We start from the raw sequence: 17246 nt of genomic DNA on the forward strand, positions 1-17246 counted from the left end.
ATAGTGCGGTCACGCCCCCGGCCCCTCCCACCACGTGCTGTGGCGGGCGGGCGGGCGCGGCGGCTCCCATCGCTGGGCCTCCGTCTGCGCCGGGCCCGGCCTGGCCACACCGGCCGCTGCCCGCGGTCTCCCCGGTACCGCTCCCGCTCGCGGAACGTACCCGATGCCCCCCCCGGTGAGGGAGAAGTGAGCCCCTGTCCCTCCCCCTTCCTGAGGCACGGACCAGCAATGGGCTCCTCGTCCTCCAGGTAGGGCTCGGGCAAGCGCCTCACCTCGGCCTGCCCGCAGAGCGCGAAGGAATGGCGGTGCACTCTGGTCAATGTAAAACCATTTTTTAATTCTAAATCACTTTCACAACAGTGAAAATTAGTGAACAGTAATGGTAATGCACCAGACAAGCCATTATGGGCTGTGTGCAGTCTGAGTACAAGGGGGGAGGGAAGTGGTACAATACAAAAAGCACATCAGGAAAAAGGTAGGAACAAAAGCGTTAACACTTTTAGACTATTTCATTCTTGGATTGCCAGAAAGTAAGGACTCTCAGTCATGTTTCTGCAGCCACCTGTCTAAATCCATTATGTCTCTCACCAATAGATGGGAAAAACAACCAAGCCATTAAAATTCTGTATTTTAAAACATAACTGTTAGTTAAATTAGTTTCAATACCTCTTGAACCTCTTACAGTCACTTTTTTGTCCTCTTATTGGAAAACGGCTTTAAAGGGATACCCTACTTCTCCCCGGGTAACCTCAGCTCTTAGCATCGAGTTTCTCAATGCAAAAAGAAGGAAAACCATCCCTTTTACTATCACATGAACTTTCCCTTTTCATCAGCAGGTGGTGCTGCCTGCTCATGAAAGGAAGTCAAAGCCGCAACATTGTAAGACAGCCAGTTGCTTTTAAGAATGCCATAAATAGCCTAGAAAGGGTCCTGGTTATGAAGTTACGCACTTGAGAAGAACCATATGCAGAAGAAGTTAAGCTTCCCCAAAGTGCCACACGAGAAAAGTTGAAGCACCACTTCAACTATTTATAGTTGAGCAATAAATTCTGCCAGATTATCATCAAGTCCAGTGTAAATTTGACTAGATGTGGCAAAACACTGCAGTAGCTTTGCAACATTCTACTTGCCAGACGGAACTTTGGAGGTAGGCAAGTTAAATTTCAGTCATTCTCTGTCTTGATACTAAAAGTGAACAGTTTATAATTAAATAAGCTTGTACAACAATTAATTAAGGTGTCCTGACCAGGAACCTCATCCATACGCTAGAAAAACCCTAGCTATTGAAACGAAGTTTCTATGAGTTGATTTGTCAGTTGTCCATCTATTGCCAGTACACAATATTCATCTTGTAGGAAATGATTATGACTATCAGAGATCTGAATCAAACTAATCTACAAACAATAAGAGAAAAAATGAAATTGCCTAGTCAGAGAAATACGAAAACTGTTCACCTTGCTAGAGAATCTCTCATATCTGCTGTTCTGAAGGAATCTACACAAATATATGAGGAGTACTCTTTAAAGCTGTATACTCAACAGGATTCCAAAACAGCTGCAGAGTGCTCACCTTCTGAAATATTCTCCCCATAGCACATAAACGGTTGTGGTCTCCTCCAGCACTTCAAATTAATATCTTTGGTAGATAGTGCAGACATTTTGCACTATAGCCATCCTGCTGTGGCATGGAGTAGCTGTATGCACCTGTAGAGAGAAGCTCTTCCAAATGTTCCCTACTGTGCCATGTGCTAGCAAAGGCAGGATCTCCTTTTTCCTCCTGTATAATTTTACAGTATGACAAATTTAACCTCAGAACTCACGTAAATATGCCTTTTGTTCCTCTCCCCAAACAAGTGATCTCAGATCTGTAATAGGATTTTATTTGGAGTACATGACCTTGCGTAGAAAGTCTCAAAGCCTTGGGAAGAATAAATGTAGCTACAGCGAGAAGGTTGTGAGGGGATTATCCATGAGCGCAGCCACAGGCTGCTGCGTAGAACCAAGGAAGACAACACTGTTTTGTCAGTGAGGAACTGGGCTGGGTGAGGCAGACAGATGCGTCGTACTGTTCAGCAACCCCACCTGGCTCCACAATGAGAGAATCTTGCAGTGTCTGGCTCCAGAAAATTCAGGCTTTAAAAAAAAAATTGCAGCATAAATTTGTATCCCTTCTTCTAACAGCCATTAGAACCGCTTCAGGAGGGGTTTTCCATCACACTGAGAAATAACAGCAAGAAAAGAAACCAGTCTCCAAACCTGGTTCCATTTGCATCACGTGCTGTGCCCGAAGAGTCTCAGCAGTGCTGCAGATGATTTCCTGAAGAAGGTTGGATGGTGATGTGAAGACATTAAATAACATCCGCAGCTCTGGCAGATCCATCGAAGTCGCCAAGCATGAGATACTGATCAACTGATCACACTGCAGAAGTTTCCTTACCTGCCTTGGGGCAACTGTCTTTCACATAAACCCAGTGTCACTGATTGGCACAGGATTTCAAAGCAGCACTCCTTTTAGGAGCAGAGTTCAAACTAGGCCCATGGTTTGTGGCAGGAACCTGTTGTACAAGACAGCTGTTCTGAAAGACGCTTTTAAACCAATGTTTAATTTCCAACTCTGGTGCAAAATGGGAGATTCCTCATTGTGCTGTGGTACCACCAATTCCTGAAGCCCACAGTTAGCTACAGAACCAGACACCAAGAGGTTTAAAATGGGATGGGGATGCAGTTTGTAACTGTTTCAGTGGCCTCATTGGCCATGAATATACAGAATAATGGAAAAGATTTATGCAATCAACAGCCAGAACATTATCACCAGAGCCACAAACAGGAAGAGGCGGGATAGGAACTGCTCATCCACATATTGAGGAGTCCCTGGAACAGCTGGAAAACAGGAAGCAAAAAAACCAGTTCAGCTCCTTCCTCTTCTGCAGAATCATGTATATTCTGAACATAGTACATTCATAAATTGAAAGATATGCAAGGAATCTACTTGGTGAGAAACTGTTGCTATTTCCTACCCTCAGACTGGCCAGCCACACTGGAAGATCAGAAGGAAGACAAGCATTAGCTCCCTGAAGCAGGACTTGTGGTAAACCTGCTCATGACTAATAGCAGCAGGCAGCACCAAGTGCTAAAGTACACGCAGGTCTGCTCGGAGTACTTCTGCGGACAGTCCTGAGCCAAGTTCAGTGCTTAGTTCACTGTTGACTGCTGAGCTAAGTTCACTGTTTCCATCCTAGGGAACTTTACCCCCTCGACCTGAGTGCTCCTCCCCATCAAGGTGAAATATGTCTGAATAAGGAAATCTTAAAACAGTCAAAGCTGCCTGTGTAGCCTCGACCAAGAGAACTAATGAAAAGTACACGAGCTCTAAAGCTCAAGCCGTGCCCTTCTGGAACTGCTGTATTGAATCCACAGGTGAAAAGCAGATAAAGGAGTTGGTTAAATTATGGCTGTTACAACAGCATATATTTACATACTCCTTAGCTCAGTGACACCTCCACACAAACTTTCAGTGGACACTGAAGTATAGTTAATAGGCAAGTTAATTCGACCAGAGGACAGCACAGGTCCTTGGCAACACAGGTGTGACATAAGAATGTGTTTCTGTTTCTCATATATCCTATGCCACGTGACATGGTGAAGAAGATTTGCCAGGCACAACCTTTCACAGAGGAAGTCCAGAAAATCCTGGGCAGTAGGTTTTCTTGTTCAAAACAGGTAGATTCAGTTTGTCTACAGTGCAGATGGGGAGGAGGTTTTCTGGGGATTACTTATTTTTTAGAGAGCAAAGCCACTACTTGGAGTAGTTTTCACTGTTTTTTCCTTAATTAAAACCAGTGAAATCATTTCACTAGAAAGTTATTTCTTATGGAATATACATTACTGTCTCAGAGATAAATTTTCTGAAAAAGGAACAACCTTTGCTGTCATTATTTTGTGGTACAGAGCACCAGTTTAAATTTTTCCTTCTCATCTTTCAGGAAATGGTCCTTTTCTGCTGTTTTCAAAGTGTGGATCTCCTTCATACACCCCTACTGACTCCTTTTTATTATTATTATTAGAAACTCTAGTCCCATTTGTCTAATTTTTCAGAGGGAGTCCACTGGAGTACCAGAGAAGACATTTGCATTAAAGGGGAGAATTCCCCAGTGCCACTGTCCCTCTCCAGTTCTACTGGGGGCCTTCAGCAAATCAGATGGAAGTGACAAACTTGCTTCTTACATAAGCACTCGTACAAAACGCGTAAACCATAGACTATGTTCTCTACTCGGTGTTTTCCATCCTTTTGTGTTTCTATTTACAACACTGATTACTGTTCAGAAAGTTTTGTCATTTAGCAGGCTATTTTTTTACAAGGGAGTTTGTAACACATCTGTTTGTGACAGGACTCTTGGAGAAGACAGGATCATGGTACCTGGAGGAGGTCGCCCGTCGTTTATGTTGAATGCTGTTGCAAATATACCAAAGGGAAACGCTCCAATTCCGAATGACATTTGGAAGCCACCATCGCCAAACCCAAAGCCCTGGAATCCCTGCAGAGAACAAACCAATAGAAAAGAAAAAAGGTACTGATCATTTAAAGCCTATTTCAGAATATTTTGTAAAAGTGCAGACATTCCCTCTCACTGGCTTTCCTAGGGCTGAAGGAGTATCATGCTGTCTGGCAACTTTCAGTCTGCCACACTATTGTTAAATACCTCCTTAGTTCTCCTGGTTTTAAAATGTTTCATACAGCAGCAAACTTGCCAGAGCAGCCCAGAAGTTTGAGAAAATGAAAACTAGGAACCGCAGTTCTTGCTTGAGGGCCACAAATTAACAAAAGCATTTCTGTAACATTTCTCAACTTAAAATAGTATATATCTGACAATATATCAAAATCAATGTTACCAATCTATGTAGAATGTCTTAACAATATATTAATAATTCTGTATTAATAGCCATTAACCATATAAGAAAGGCTTTGTAAAAAAATAATCTGCATTGATTTTCATGATACACATGCATAATTTAAACATTCAGTAAAGTGATAAATTGCCAGTGGGATGCATAGAGCATTATAGAGAAGAAGAGTACAAAAAAAAAAATTACCAGGGGGACTCTAATTAAGGTGGCAGGTACAGTAGTCTGGGGCAGGAATGCAAGACATAAGGAAAGGAGGGAAAAAAGGAAGAGTTACAATGCAACAACATCCCTATGGGATCCAGAGTAAAATACCACATCAGGTCAAAAGATAAGTCTTCTGAATCAGGATGAATCCTACTGTATAAAAGCAGCATACTATTTGAGAAGCAACCATATATGAATCTAAGTAGTTGCATCATGTTTAAAAACTGTGGAGAGCTCACAGTTGCCATGTTCTGTAATCCAGCAAACTGTCCTCTCATCTCAGAATTAAAACAGTGATACCAATTCTAAAAACCCTCTGGTCTATCACCTCCAAACAGTGGGAGAACAAAGATGACTTCACTCATATAGTAAAAGCCAGACATTTCTGGGTTGATCCTTGATTTGAGGAGTTGGACTTTTGACCATTACTCAAGCATTTTGCCAGTAAGTATGCAGGACAGCAAAGCACTCTGCATGGCAGGTCCTGCACCTGCAGAAAGCAGGAGGGCAGCATCACTACTGCTACGTCTTCATACCAGATTCCTCTGACTTAAGCAGCACCAGCTAAAAGGTTCAAACAAGGTATAGCAGCTGATTTAATAAGAAGGCAACTCCCTAGTGAGAGAGAACAACTGAGCTCCCAATACATTCAATACAGAAATGCTCCTTAATCACACCCAGCAGAGTTGTTTGCCTGAAGCATGAAGTATATGAATTCTCTCCAAGGACCCTAGGCTGAGTTACACAGAAATATGCAATTGTTTCATCAGGTCGTGCTCACTGCCACTGCACTAAAGAACACTCTGGTCTGTCCTACTGGTTACTCCCACGTCTGTTCAACCTACGCCAGCTGCTGTTTACATTCACTCTATGTAATCTCCTCAACAAAACCATAGATCCCTCTTCAAATTAACATATGTCCAACAGATATCTACATTCTTTTCCTTGTAATGCCAAGGTACAGTAACCCCATAGAAATGCTAGAAGCAGGTGTCAGTGCCAAAAAAGTAAGTTCACACATGGATTATATATTACAGGTACAGTTTGACAGAAATATACTTCCACAAAGAATTTTCAAAGCAAAGTGTGCTTTGTATTTATATATGGAGAACGATCAAGTATGAATAGCATTTCCAGTGATGCCACACAGGGCTGTCTTCATGAAGCACGATTCAATTAGCCCGTTCTTTGGTATTCTAAAAAGTACTATAGGAATGGAGTTTTCAGCCACACCGCAGCTATCAATTATTCATCAACAACCTACTGGGGATGAGCAAGAAGTGTAAGCTATAGGATCCTCACACAGGATCTCATGCACACATTATGTCCTCTGGGATGAATAAATACCACTATCAATAAAAACAACTTATCTGCTTGAGCTTGTTTTTTCACTTACCCCTCTGTTCTCTGGTTCAGGTCTCTGTCCTTGGGGTCGTGGTGGAGTTTTCTCTCTGCAGGAAGTTGTGAAATTAGCTCAAGTGCAAGGATACATGGCAATAATATCTGCAATAGCCTGGCTAATAAGACAGAACAAACACAGAGCATGCTCTCATGGGGCCATGCTGCAGCAGAGCTCAAAGTAGCATGTGAGTGAGTAGACCACCCAACTTATGAACCTTCAGCATCACATCGCTGAATGAAGATACTGCACTTTTGAATAATAAAGCCCCATTGCAAAGGCTAGAAACTGAGGACATGAGCATTTTGTACAAGCTTCTCCACTCAGATAACATTAATTGCAACCTGCCAATTGAACTGATAATAACACCTAATTCAAATTAAAATAAACTGCCAGTTAAACAAGAAATAAGGTGTGCAAACCCAGGCCCTGAAAAAGCCAGAAATATCAGTTCTATCTGTCTTCTGAAGAACTATTTCAAATTGTGAATCCAGCACTTCGACAGTTTCCTCTTAAGACCTTAAACTAAAGTTTCATATTTAGTTTTCACACAAAAATAGTTGTATTTAGGTTTCTTACCTGGGGTCCTGTTGCCCAGTGCTACCTCTTCCATACAGAGGAATAACTTTATCTCGACTGATTCCTGCTTTGCAAACAGGACATACTTGTCTGTTTGGCCTGGTCTCTAGCCACTAAAAGAAAGGAAGTTATAAGAAAACTAGTAAAAAACCCATGAAAACAACAACAACATGCAAACCACATTTGCAGCCAGGCAGAGAGACTTTATCAACTTCTCAGAAAGCCATGGAGCAAAACATTTTAATAAGTGCCAAGTACACTCCAAGGTAGAGTTGGCATTTTGACTATTGTTCTGGTACAATGCACTCACTGATGTGCATGCATTCACTACACTGGAGTAAAATATGAAGAAATAAACAGTACCAAAGTCCTGCATAGGCCAAGGGCTAGTGCAGATATTCTCCTTTCATCTGTCTTTTCTATAATGGTACCACAATGTAAAACACTACATATGCAAAGAGAAGTACATTCAGCACTTAAGCCTGCACAATAAATCCCTGTGAACTGCCTACAGTAATTCTCCTACCAAAACTGGGAATACTCAGTGTTTAAGAAACTCAAAAGTGGGAGGCAGGTGGAACAGAATCTAAGTTTTCTTTTCGCTGAAAGAGCAGATTGCAAGGTGTTGCACATGAAGTTGCTAGCAGGTTGCGATTGCCCTGGAGAGAAAGAAGCACATTTGAAAAGAGGGGGATACTCCAGAGAACCAAGGGCTTTATTGAGTAACAGGAGCTGATGAAAGACAAAGTAAAAGGAAATCTGTCTTACCTGGTGTAAACAAGGCCAACTGTGAGCATTCCCAGGACAATTTGTTCACAGAGCAGAAAAAGAGGGGAAAATAGAATTAGTTACTGACAACTCGATGAGACAAATGTATAAAGTGCACCACAGATAGCACAGCTTGCAGACAACAGAATCCTGGAATCCAGCTGGGCCAGTTTCATAACCTCCCATTAAAATAATTTTTGAAAGCACAGCCCAAGACCAATCTCCACTGGTCTTTTCAGGTTATGCAACCCATTGCTAACGTGATTCTCTGCATATGACCTTTGATTCCTGGGTCCTCATCCATATCCCGTACAGAGGCTTAATTAATCTTAGTGTTTACTGTACAGATTTTCTCTTCTGTTACCATCAAAAGATATCCCTGAGCTAAGATGCAAATGAGGAAGATGTCAGTAATGAGACTTCAGGATCTTAAAAGAAGTCATAGAAGGGACATTTAGCTAAAACATCATCCACACTCACAGAATCATGGAATAGTTCAAGCTGGACAGTACCTCAGGTGGCCTCTAGTCCAACCCGACACTCGAAGCAGGGTCAGCTATTGAGACCCAGTTGCTTAGGGCAGAGAAATTCCCATTATGCAGAACTACTCCAAAGATTAAATTAATATGGCAACTTAAAAAAGGTCAAAAACATACAAGCAAGCTATGAGATAAAACTGCTAAGCAGCCATCTGCTTTCAAAGGGGTCCTGACAACACTGTTCAGACAAGATACATGCATTTTTTCAAGGTTCCATTCTTCCAAATCCTTTTGTGCAATAATTTGATCTAATTTTATCTTAACATGCCATCAGCAAGTGATTTTCCATTTCTTCCTAGAATAAAACCCTGGATCTTCAGCTGTTACATACATTTACACAGAAAATAAATGTTCTTTGAGGCTTCTTTTGATTAAAAATCATAATTTAGCCTACTGTGCACAATAAACAAAAAAAAAAAAACAAAACATTTGGTCATGTCAATCCTTAATAACTTCCTAACGTTCAAGAAAGAGTATATTCTAGACCAAGTTACCCAAATAAGAAATGCTGCATGCTTATTTTATTTGTGCGATGCATTCCCAAGTCAGATCAAAGAACTGAAAAGTTAGTATTACAACTGCAATACCATGGGAAAAGAGAAATAGCCCACGTGTAAAAGCTTGTTGGTTTTTTTTTATGGTTTCAAAGGAAAAAAAAGCAAGCTTGTAGAAAGTATGAAAACTACAATTTGGCCTCCAGAACCTAGTTTCTGATGGAGGTTTAGGTATGCACAGGTTAGAAAGGAATTTTGATCTGAACAAGATATCTATGCTAGACCGGACAGCACTAATAAACACACACATAATCAAACAGTATCAATGAACATTGAACTGTCTATGTGGGGCTGCTTGTTTGTTTGCTTTTACAAAATAATCCACAAGTACAGGAAGTTTAAGAGGCAAAAAACCCACTCCCTGGAACACAAGCAAAGAAGAACAGTTAAGGAGCAAACCCAAACTGCTCCTAAACCAAAACCATGGTCTTTACTCATTTTATGCGAGACACTTTATTTGACATCTGCAATTATAAAAATCATAGGCTTTTATGTGATCAGAAAGATATACAATGTTCTGGTTTATCTGGGGGGGTGGGGTTGAGTACTTACCAGAAGAGATGTCCACACAAGCTGATAACTGCATCCTTGGCAGTGTCTAAACAGATGTTACATTCAAAAGTGTTGTCCTGATTAGCGTTGTCCCCAGCACCATTACTGCTACTGCTGCCACTGGTCCCTCCAGTACTGGAGTTCTTTGTTGATGTAGAAGTTGTGGGTCCTTTGCTTGCCATCCTCAAGAGCTACCCAGACACAAGGTCAAGAAAATTTTCTTGTTGGAATCCTAGCAGTGAGAAAGGGAATATAAAAAAATCTAAACAACTTCTTGGCATTATAACATTGCATTCTTGTCCTGTTCCAAACTGGTCGTGATTTAGCTAAGAAGCACTTGAATCCTACTGTTGATGGTTTTAGTTTAACATAGCCAAGAGGGATCTTTTTTTAGAAACTAAGCTACTTTAAAGTCCTGTAGTATGACCTGGCTGATACGTGACCTGTATTTTAAAGTTACTGATAAGCAACTGAGATCCACAGCCAAATCAAAACCATCATATTCTCTCATAGCAAATGGCATTCATGAGAAGAATGAGCTCACCGAGTCATACATGCTCTTCCAAAAATTCAATGCAAGTTATAACTGTGAGTGCAATCTGAAATAGGATTTAATCATGAAGCAATTCACAGTTTGGACAGATTGGCTTAATGCATAGTTTTAAGTTCAATGTTCATTAGTTTGGAATATTAATGATAATAATGGCAAGCAAAGGTGGCTTAGTACTTGAGTTGTCTCATCAGCAGTATATTGCTGCTATCACAGCCATGTGTTGATATGACTATCAAACATTTCTAGTACTTTCAAAGTATCAAACATTTCTAATCTCGTAGTAATGCAAAAGTACTAAAAATTTTACTTTAATGTGCTTTAATTTTTCTTACACGCTTTTACATGTATTAACATAAGATTTCTCAAAGAGCACCATTTATTTCATTTCAGTAGCAACAACCTCCACAATCTAATTCCTTGATATGCAAATTCCACAGTATCTAAAACATTAAGACTCAGCACAAGGCACTTACATTTCTAGAAACAGGTACTTTTACCAGTACAAGATTTTTAATCCAAGAACTAAGAGAGTTTCAGCAGTTAAAGAAATTAATTCACCAAAACAAAAGCATTTAAAATATTCCACTGTGCTTTTCATGAAACTCTGACATCATGTTGCTGCTGCAGACATATGAATACTTAGATAAGGTTGTGAGAAAGAAATGGGTGATTATCTGAACTTTTTGCAAGTGTACAAACAGTTAAGCGTTTTAAAAGGGCAACCTGAATTTTTCAGAAGCTAATGTCTTTGCAAACTTACCCCACAAGCATTAAAGGCTTTCCTTAGCGTTCCCTCTTTGTAGCAGCGCTGAAGCAGAGGTGCAGAGCAGCAAAATAAAACCTCAGTATCTTTAGCTGTTATTGTCAACAGCTCTTTTCATACAATACAATCCCACTGCACAGTCAAGTGCATCATACTCAAGCCTCATGAAGGTATTGCAGTGAAGACACTCAATTACAGCAAGTGAAATATATTTTTGCAGGGCTTTTTCACTCAGTTACATCATTTTGCACAGTGTCCCAGAAGGGCAGCTTTGTATTCACAGATGCTGTATTTTAACATGCACTGCTTTCAGCACTGCTGACTCGTAGCATTTCACACCATGACTTCATTTACACTCAGCAGCAAAAATTCACGTTAGTTCAAGGCAGATGGAAATGCTGCCAGCCCACAAACTATATGCTAAAGACACTTGGATTTTTCACACATCCTTACTACCAGAATCTTCAGCCTATCTTGCTCAGTAGTTTTATGCTTGAAAACTTACCAACTTGAACCTATATATTTGCTGGGAATTACTGTGAACATCAAGAAAACCTCCTTAAGACTAGGGAGTTCATTGTAAAAATTGTAAAAAATACTAGCATTGTTTTATGGAATGGGCACAAGAAATGTCTGGTTCTTATATCTTGGCATATAACACAAGGAAAACATGTAGAAGAGGCAAATAAATTAATTTCTGTGTCCCTAAACCCAATGTGGACAAATGAACAAAAAAGTCCTTTTTTCCCAATTACCTTCCATATATTTAACACCAGAAATCTGGAGATTCATCAAAAAGATAAAATCTATATCTTCACAAACGTCTACTTAAAAAGCCCTTAGCTTTCAGTAACTATGAAGAATAAATAAATCATTAAATTATGAAGAAGGATGGTATAAAATTCATAGGAATATCAGTAAAGTAATGGCATAAAGATGTCTGAGACAGAAAAAAGATCAAAATTACATAATGCAACAGGCACTGAATCTACTCCCCTAGAAGTTCATTCCTTAGTCTGTACAATTATTTCTCCAGAGGATGATTGGGCCTGATGACCCATTAGGATATAACCAATTTAAAACCTCAAAAATATATCAAACCACAACAATAAATATAATAAACCTTATTCTGAAAAGCCTTCTCAAATATTTGCTCTTGTCTGTAGAATACTGTTTAACTACCTAGGTCTATAACAAGGGCTGTTGGGGTCTGTCCACCTGCAAATCACGCTGCACATACAGAAAGAAGCAAGCATGAAACAGCACCCAATGACTAAACTTACATTTGATAATCATATGTCGTGTTGCTTGTGAGCATAATCTGTGAATCCTAAAGTAGAAGTTCAACTGCAAATTCAACTTGCCCTGTGTAGAACAAGCTCAAAATTGTTGAAATGTCACTTGAACTACTTAAACTGAAACAAAACTTTTGAGAGAAAAACAAAAAAAACACCAAACCACAAGCAAGCCACAAACTAAAAAAAAAAAAAAAAAAAACCAAACCAACCAAACAAAAATCCAAACCAATTCCGTTTTGATTTAGAGTTCAGAAGTGTACTGCGAGTACACTGGGGCATAACTTGACTTTTGGGGTTAAGTAAACAGAATTTAGAGGTGCCAGTCCAGGTTTGCTAAACCCTTGTCCTTTAGATCAGGTCTCCAAATCAACCCTACACACATGATAAATAGCAAACAAAGCATGTGAAAGGATATAAAAATCAGCTGTGATCTAACTGCAAGCATTCAAAGATTTTCTCTTTTTTCTTTCTTGCTGCTTTGCTCTCTAGATATTTACAGGAAAACAGTATCTTTGTTACTTAAAAGCCATCTATATTAGCTGTTTACTTCCTTTAAATCATGACCCCTATGATATCCCAACAGGTTGTTCTGAAAATGACTGAATCACTGACATTTTACTACATCCAAGAACCAAGAGCGGCAACAGATGAATGGTGAAGAAACAAAGAACCCATTTTCAAGTAGTCTTCCTAAATAAAAAAAAGTCTGGTGAAGCATGAAGGCGACATGGAAGTGAAGATACATGTTTAGGGATCCAGCACAAATCCCACTGAGTTGCGTAAAGAATAAGCATGGCTGAAAGCGCTGGTGAAACTGGACCTCTGAGAAGCAGATGGCACACTGGGACCTGACAGCCTGATGACAACTTCAGAGCACAGGAGGTCCGTAACTGCAGGAAACTGGTAAGATCTATGTACTGTGTATAAATACTGCATATAAATCTCACTAACAGGCAATAGGAAAGAAATTTTACTGAAATACTTTAAAAACTATATCTATAAATCTAGTGGGAGAAACTGCACACCAGGAAAACGCAAGCCCAATTGCTACTGTAAAAGATCACATTTCTGAACTCAGCAAATTAAAAATTACTGCATTTGCCAAAGTACACTGACCTGACTCTAAAAATACAAGAGAAACACTTCAAGACAGACTGGAAGAGTTTCCACCATAAGTTAAAACATACAAAAAAATGAAAAATAATTGGAAACGTAGCAGGTGAACAATAATTTGACCTGAGAAAGACACAGAGAAAATACAAATAAAAAGCTAATGTCATCTGTATGAAACAGTTGTAGAATACATGTTCACAGCGCTATAACAGAATGTTTGAAGTATTTACTTTTTAATCTTCTTTCACGAGCAATGAGAAAAATTCCTGGTGAACATACAGGACTCTGGCTAGTTTATTAATAAAACCCGAAGATTATTCCTATTTGCGATAAATAATACATAACAATGAAATAAAAAGAAGAGCATTGGTGGATGTAAAATTCCACTAGAAAGACATTTTTTGATATAATATTCCCAATGAACCTTATTTTATCTAGAATTACTGAAATTGAAACAATCCAAATCTAGTTTGTTTCTAAACGTCTTGCTGTTTATATCAAAAGGAAACACTTATCAGGTTATTTTTCTTATCACTACAGTGACAATATTATTTTTAGACACATATGACAAATTTTATAAACATTAGAAATTGTGTCTAAATGTAAAAATATTACTCAGAGTTTATATAAATATGCCCACTTATAAGTGTAACAAAAACCTGACTCAACCTATTACAATTGCCTGGATTTCAAGTAAAACTAAGAGGTAACCTTAGTTGGTAATTGTTGACAGTGCCTAGAAGAAAGTACGTTTACTTCTTGACAGTCATTTTGAGATATTCTTAGCAAATACATGACTGAAGTCCTACTGTTAATCATTAAATACACATTTATCTCTCACTACTTTTAGGCCATCTGTCCCCCAAACACGTTACATTTTAACACCTCAGAAACATTTTCCGAGTTCATCTTTTCACTCCTGTAACCCTTGCAGCATCACATACCTGCTTTTTAGTATTACCACAAAGTCATCCCAACGCACAAGTTTACGCGACCACTTGGTCTTGCAAAATCAGCCATTTGCCTTACAGACAAACGTGCCCTTGCTTGGCCTCGTTTCATTAATTGGGATTCTGCAACGTACGTCTGTGTTACAGTTGCTGCTTCCAGGATAAGAGCCCTGCTGAGAGGCTGCTTTGGCAGCTCTAAGGATTCCATATACCTCACAAATGCAAGGCATTGTTACAAACTATCAAAAAAGCAAGTGATTAAATTAGTTCCTTTTTTTTTAACTATTCCGTAAAAGTATAATATAGACTCCAAGAAAGTGTTGCACAAATCTTTAGACAAAGATTTTATCCTCTTACCTCATAAAGTCCAAAGGAAAAAAAAAAAAAAGAAAACTGATATAACCAGTTGGGTAATACTGCCTGAGCATTTTCCTGTTTTGGATTGTTATGTAAAACATTAAATGTCCTTTAATTGGGCTAACCAGGTTAGCAGCAAAATAGAAAAATAAAATAAAATAGCTATGATATAGTTTAAGAAGTAATAAGCAATTCCCAACAAAAAACAGAACAAAACAAAAAAAGAACAAACGACGGCATGTACCAGAAGCTAACGCTTTGCGACCATACCTAGAGCCAGACATTTATCTAACGCAAAAGAGACGCTTCTCCTGGCAGAGGGTTTCAGCTTTGCCGCAGAGCGAGGGGCCCAGGCACCAGCAGGCCGCTAAAACCGGGCATTTCGGAGGAAATCCCTCCCAGGCAGTGCCGGGCCCTGCGCACCGCGGCGGCGGCGAATCCCGGGCCGGAGTTCCGGCAGCGAGGGCGGCACACACCGGGCCTGCCGGGGCGCTGCAGGGGGAGCGGGGCTGGAGCCGGGATGGCCAAGGCCAGGGCTCCCGGGGCGCCCCCGCCCAGCTCCGACCGCCCCCGCCTCGCTCGTTTCAAACGGGCGCAGGGCGGCTCCGGCCTTCAGCGGCCCCCGGGCACGGCTCGGGCACGGCCCGCTCCCTTAGCGCCTCAAAGCCGCCGCCCGGCTTCGGCTACCCCCACCCTCCACCACTAGCCGGGATCCGCTCGGCTCGGCTCACCGGCGGGTCTCGCTGCTCCCCCGCAGCAGCGCGGAGCCGCTCCCCTGCCAGCGGCCGCCGTCACCTGATCGCCCGGAAGCCCGGCCCTGACGGAAGGGACCGGCCTCCCCGCCGCCGCGCCGGGCCGTGGGGCCGCGTTCCGCCCGCCCGGGGCTGCCCCACGCCGCGGCCCGCGGGGCGGCTCCTTGGAAACGGGGCGGCGGCGCCTGGGGCCGGGCGCGGGGTGCCCCGTGGGGGGCGGTGGGGTTCCACGGGCAGGGGGCGGTTAGTGCTGCCGGGCTGCCCTTCCTTCCCGCGGCCCCTCCGAACCAGACCCCCCCGGCCAGTTGTTACCTCAGCCAGGGAACCGGTTCGGTGCGAACCGCTCGGGCTGGCCGTGTGTTCAGCCCGTGCTCAGTCACCATAACCCCTGACTGCGCGCTCCGTGTGATTTTTAGCTCCGTTTCTATTGCAGTTTTGTTGCCAGCTCATCATGAGGTGTTGTGGGGGCCGTGTCCAAACGCCTGCCTCTGAAAAGCGCAAAAACTACATACTGTCAATAGTAGCAAATGTTTGGACCAAGCAGGGAAGGAAGGCAGCAGCTTTGAGGGAAACAAATTATCTAAATGTGTGTGCAGAGCGCTAGGATCTGAGCAGAGGAGCATCTCCAGGATGGGAACACAGAGTTTCCTAAAGGTACTTACAGGGCTGTGAGAAACCGCGAAGACAGAAACAGGGACAAAAGGGAGGGAGAGGATGGGACCTGGTGCCTGAAAGAGAGGTCAGAGCTGAGAAAGGTGACTGAGGAGGGACCTCTGAAGGGTTTTGTCCCTGCTCTGAGCACACAGGCAGAAAATGCAAAAGTGCTGGTTGTTTTACAGAGTGGAGAATGGGTGAACCCTAAACCAAGGTCTTCCACTAAAGGCAAGTCTTACAAGGGAGTAGTTAAGGTGAGACATGGAAGAAGGTTAGTGCCAAGGGAATCTATCAGAAAGAGACCAAGGAGATTGTCTAAGGCCTGTCTACTGACTGAGGTGGCCTGAGACTACACAGCTCTAATGTGAAGGGTTGACGCAAGCTGGGAAACGTTCAGCAGTATAAAAACAGCTGTACTGAGCCTTCACACTGCTTTCAGTAACACGTAGGCTTGGCAAAACCCATGTTAAAGCAGTCATCCAGTAGCCCTGCTGGATTTGCCGTACATGTTGATGTGTCACACTGGAAAATTTGTAGTTGAGGTGAAGGTGAAGATAGCATCTGAAAATGATAGTGCTTAGGGCATTAGGACACACGTTGTAAAGCTGTTCTACCCACACTAGCAGTGTATTTGCTGCCTGTGAAAATTTCTCTAACAAAGCAGGCCATCTCATTTTCAACAAGACAGTAAAGCATCACAGTTTGGCACAGCTTCAGCATTCAAGCAAAAATTTGGCATCTCGGTGTAGTATCAGATTAATAAGAAGCTAACAAGGCCCCAGAGGTATAAATGGTATCCTCCAGATGATGATTAAAACAAGGATGCGTTTTTGAAATTTGGACCAGCTTAGAGTAGTCACCATGTATGTCTAGAGTCAAAAGAATGTCAGTATGAAAACTAATAAAAGGTTGATTTTTGGTATTATAATCATGGGAATAAGTAATGCTCAGAACAGTCTTTATTGTATGAGTATCATAACTAAAGCAACCTGAAAAGAAATACAGTTACTGCCATAGACAACATAGCCAGGGAACGTTTTTGCTGCCCAGTAATAATTTTAACATTTTATCTATGTTTTAAGTCTCAGAAGAATGGAATGATATGCATTTCTATAATGACTTGCTTACAGTACCCCTGTTCTACTGATAGCAAGTGTTTTCTTTTCAAAATAGAAAAGATCCAGAGACAGGCAATGAATAAGATTGGATGAATGGAAAGGGTGGTATACAAGAAAAGAATGAAAATGTTAATCTTGTTTACAACTAAGGTTAACAGGAGGGAAAGAGACTTACTTAAAACAGTAGGT

At 41.4% G+C, this 17246-nt stretch overlaps 1 protein-coding gene and 1 long non-coding RNA gene across 7 annotated transcripts; one reads left to right on the forward strand and one right to left on the reverse strand.

The window, feature by feature from the left end:
- Nucleotides 1-51: 51 nt before the first annotated feature.
- On the forward strand, nucleotides 52-12816 carry LOC142604200 (uncharacterized). The gene is made up of 3 exons (XR_012838083.1): nucleotides 52-248; nucleotides 4388-4567; nucleotides 12697-12816. It is a non-coding gene; the product is annotated as an uncharacterized LOC142604200 (long non-coding RNA).
- RNF185 (ring finger protein 185) lies at nucleotides 317-15875 on the reverse strand. 6 transcript variants are annotated; one of them, XM_075769203.1, is made up of 8 exons: nucleotides 15598-15875; nucleotides 9500-9731; nucleotides 7855-7873; nucleotides 7087-7199; nucleotides 6505-6559; nucleotides 5091-5126; nucleotides 4417-4534; nucleotides 317-2879 (listed from the first exon to the last, which is right to left on the reverse strand). In XM_075769203.1, exons 2-8 carry the CDS (start codon nucleotides 9679-9681, stop codon nucleotides 2782-2784), a joined length of 621 nt encoding a protein of 206 aa, XP_075625318.1. In that variant the 5' UTR covers nucleotides 9682-9731; nucleotides 15598-15875; the 3' UTR covers nucleotides 317-2781. The 6 variants fall into 6 exon arrangements, with proteins under 6 accessions (XP_075625318.1, XP_075625317.1, XP_075625320.1 ...); XM_075769202.1 differs by lacking the exon at nucleotides 15598-15875 and adding an exon at nucleotides 15265-15418; XM_075769205.1 differs by lacking the exon at nucleotides 15598-15875 and adding an exon at nucleotides 14804-15327.
- Nucleotides 15876-17246: the final 1371 nt, after the last annotated feature.

This window comes from Balearica regulorum, chromosome 17, assembly GCF_011004875.1.
Source record: "Balearica regulorum gibbericeps isolate bBalReg1 chromosome 17, bBalReg1.pri, whole genome shotgun sequence".
Lineage (NCBI taxonomy): Eukaryota > Metazoa > Chordata > Aves > Gruiformes > Gruidae > Balearica > Balearica regulorum.